The 3799-nt window shown below is 49.8% G+C and overlaps 1 protein-coding gene across 2 annotated transcripts in view; it reads left to right on the top strand.

Annotated features, from left to right (window-relative positions):
* Window positions 1-3799, top strand: part of Pafah2 (platelet activating factor acetylhydrolase 2) — a 26028-nt gene that overhangs the window by 18230 nt on the left and 3999 nt on the right. For both annotated transcript variants that reach the window (XM_005353072.3, XM_026782119.1), the window contains 2 exons: window positions 1602-1772; window positions 2602-2756. In XM_005353072.3, the coding sequence (XP_005353129.1) occupies window positions 1602-1772; window positions 2602-2756 (326 nt within the window). The remainder of the gene's footprint in view (window positions 1-1601; window positions 1773-2601; window positions 2757-3799) is intronic.

Here is a 3799-nt window from a genome sequence, read left to right as displayed (position 1 = left end):
TCACTCATTCATTCAGCAGGGATGTGTCACACAAAGGTCATGTCCTGGGCATGTCACACACTGTTCATTTATTTATTTATTCATTCATTCATTCATTCATTCATTCAGCAGGGATATGTTACACAAGGTTTATGTTCTGAGGACTGTCTGACCAGCTGAACAAGGTCTGACTTCGAGAGATTACATTGTTGGGGGAGGAAAGTGACTAGCAACTTCGTAGCACTAAGTACAATGAAGGAAAATAAACAGGCCAAGAGATGTGACCTACATACCCATGTCTCTGTGCTATATAGAGGCTGAGGCAGGAGGATCACAGAGTTCAAGGCAAGCCTAAGGAAGACCCTATCTTAAAAAAATAATAAAATAAGATGAGAACACCATTAAAGGATTTTAAACAGAGCAGTCAGTCTTAGATTTTAAAGAACCTCCTGGCGACTGTGATGGAGCAGAGCAGCTCAAAGGGCTAGGTGGATGTGGTGCAAGGGAGAGCAAAATGGAGAGAGGATGAATACACATGAAGGGTAGAGAATGGGGAGCACAGATGGAGTTGGGAGGATGGATGGAGTCAGGGAGCACGGATAGAGCCAGGAGCACGGATGGAGTCAGGGAGCACGGATAGAGCCAGGAGCACGGATGGAGTCAGGGAGCACGGATAGAGCCAGAAACACGGATGGAGTCAGGGAGCACAGATGAAGTCGAGAGAATGGATGGAGTCGGGGAGCACGGATGGAGTCGGGGAGCACAGATGGAGTCGAGAGGATGGATGTTGTCGGGGAGCACGGATGGAGTTGGGGAGCACGGATGGAGTCGGGGAGCACAGATGGAGTCAGAGAGCATGGATGGAGTTGGGGAGCACGGATGGAGTGGGGGAGCATGGATGGAGTCGGGGAGCATGGATGGAGTTGGGGAGCTCAGATGGAGTCGGAGCACAGATAGAGTTGGGGAGCACGGATGGAATCAGATTCATTTGAATTGTCTAGCCTTGGTGATGTATGAGAGCAAGGAAAGGGGAGGCGGAGCTTTGCGGTTGCACCTGTCATTAGGTGGACAGTAGCTGTCCCCTGCTGAGATGGAGGTGGAGTGGGTGTACCTGACTCAGTGCCATGGTTCTGCTTTTGGTACCAGGAAGGTTATGGGTTTTCTGCCACACAGGCTCTGGGCTCACGTAGCGTCCTATGCGTCAAAGCTCTGAGTTGTGGTTCTGATACCTTCATAGTGTCTCGCTCTCCCCTGGTGTCCTGGGAGCTCCTGAGATGTACGGCCTTTCTCACTGATTTCTGCATCCACAGAGCTCTGGCCACAGTGGCCACTCAGTGACTATTGAGTGAATTCAGTGCTTGAGTGAGCTGACATTCCGCAGAGCTGGAGTGTGTCACCAAGGGTAGATCCAGAGAAGGAAATCTGACCCATGCTCTGGGGGAGTGCAAATTCTAGATGGCTCTTTGGGAACAAGCAAAGAGGACTGTGTAAGATTGTCTTAGGAGGGTGTGGGTTTCTGAGTCATCCACCCGAGGGAAAGAAGAGTCCCTTTCCATCCTCCTCCACCCTAAGTATGCTTGCCTGGGTTTCAGTGACAGCTCCAAATGTCTGCTTTATCCTAGGTGCGCTGTGGCCCTGGATGCCTGGATGTTCCCTCTGGAACGTGACTTTTACCCCAAGGCCCGGGGCCCTGTGTTCTTTATCAACGCTGAGAAATTCCAGACAGTGGAGAGCGTCAACTTGATGAGGAAGATATGTGCCCAGGACGACCAGTCCAGGATTGTGACTGTCCTGTAAGTATGCCCCAAAGGCACGACCCCTGCGTCCTGTTCATTTTTTAATCAGCTGGGTCTCCCTTCATTTCTTCTAGGTTATCCAGAACTTTCTATATGTTCAAAGAGCATCTAAATGTTGCTAGAATTCCTGTGTCACAATTCCTGTAGGGTTTCCTGTGTCTCTCTTCTCTGCTTAGGCCCGCCTGCAGAGTTTATGTAGCTGCATGGTAGGATTTACTTAGTAATTTCTGGAAAATGGGTGTTTTGGGTCTGGGTGGATTCCAGACATCTCTAGTCTCCTATGGGGATTTGAAAACCGTGGCTAGAGAAGGCTTTGACAGTTGGGGGGATTTGTAGAATCTCTGTGATCATCCAGTTCACAGAGGTTATCCTATCATAGGCCCTTCTTCTAAAAGTCACTCAAGCACGCTGATCCTGTTGGTGCACACCTGTAATCCCAGCACATAGGAAGCTGAGGCAGGGGCATGGAAAGTTCAAGGCCAACCTGGGCACAGTTCTGGCAGCTAGGGGAAATGTTTCATGGGTAAAAGCTGTGGTGTAATAGGAACAGCAGGTGCTGGGAACCTCACCTTCCACTTCAGCTCCCCTCTTACGGGGTCACCCTGCTTCCCTGTATTGTCAGGCATGGCCATCTAGACGTCCAGCCAGGTGCAGCCAGGCACACCTTGGTTCCAACCCTAGCTCTGTCCAGTGTCACGTCTTTCCTTCTCAGACTCTGTCGCACGGAAAGTACTTCCCGACAAGGTTGCTGGGAGAGTTGCACATGGTAGGCACACACGTGTGCCCGATCTCAACCCTCCTACCTGTCGTTTCTCTTTGTCTCTAGCGGAGCTGTTCATCGGAGTCAAACCGACTTTGCTTTCGTGAACGGCAACCTGCTTGCTAAATTCTTATCCAATCACACTCGTGGGACCTTGGACCCTTATGAAGGACAGGAGGTTATGGTGCGGGCCATCTTGGCCTTCCTGCAGAAGCACCTTGGTAAGGAGACAGCTGGGGCTCATGGAGCACACGTGGGGTCCCTTGGGTCTCCCGCAGCACCGTGTTCTTTCGTGACACAACGAGTGCCCAGGAGAGTCATGGCACATGACTGAAGAGTCATTTCCTGAAACTTTGCTCACCTAGGCCTTGACTAACCAGAGAATGAGCCTGGCCTGGTAACCTGACCTTTCTGAGCTGGGACAGTACATCTTCCTCTCTTTCCTCCACCACCTCGGTCCCCAAACTTACCATCACTTTATGTATTGTGGGCTCTTTATGGTAATAATTGGGCAAAATTTATGGAAGATTTTTTTTTTTTTTTGGTTTTTCGAGACAGGGTTTCTCTGTGGCTTTGGTTCCTGTCCTGGAACTAACTCTGTAGACCAGGCTGGTCTCGAACTCACAGAGATCCGCCTGCCTCTGCCTCCCAAGTGCTGGGATTAAAGGAAGATTTTTTTTTTTAAAGAAACCAAACATGGAAGGATTATGACCAATGTCGTAAGTCATAGAGCAGCTAAATAGCAAAGCCTTTTGAGGTCCGTGGTGTTATCTCTATCCAGTGAGGGTGTCTTCTTTGGTGGACAAGCAAGCTGGCTTTTCCACTGGGGATCTGGATATTTGGGGTGATCGTCTTGGGTCTGGTGAGATCATTCTGTGGGTAAATGGTACTTGTGCCTCAAGCCTGCCGACCTGAGTTCAACCCCCAGAACCCACACAAAGGTGGAAGAGAGAACTGACCTCTGACCTCACACACTCGCTGTGGCATGTGCACACGAGCATGCACACACACGCACGCGCACACACACAAATATTGTAAAAAGAAGCTAATGGTCTAATTAAACTTTTTTGGGCCACAAAGACTAGAAGTTTAGTTTACCTCAAGGGAAAAAAAAAGTGAGCTGAGCGGTGGTGGTGCACACCTTTATTCCCAGCACTTGGGAAGCAGAGGCAGGTGGATCTCTGTGAGTTCAAGGCCAGCCTGGTCTACAGAGTGAGTTCTAGAACAGCCAGAGCTATACACAGAGAAACCCTGTCTCAAAAAA

Source organism: Microtus ochrogaster, chromosome 10 (assembly GCF_000317375.1).
Source record: "Microtus ochrogaster isolate Prairie Vole_2 chromosome 10, MicOch1.0, whole genome shotgun sequence".
Classification (NCBI taxonomy): Eukaryota; Metazoa; Chordata; class Mammalia; order Rodentia; family Cricetidae; genus Microtus; species Microtus ochrogaster.
Note: the sequence above shows the minus strand (reverse complement) of the source record. Positions and strands in the feature narration are given on the sequence as shown.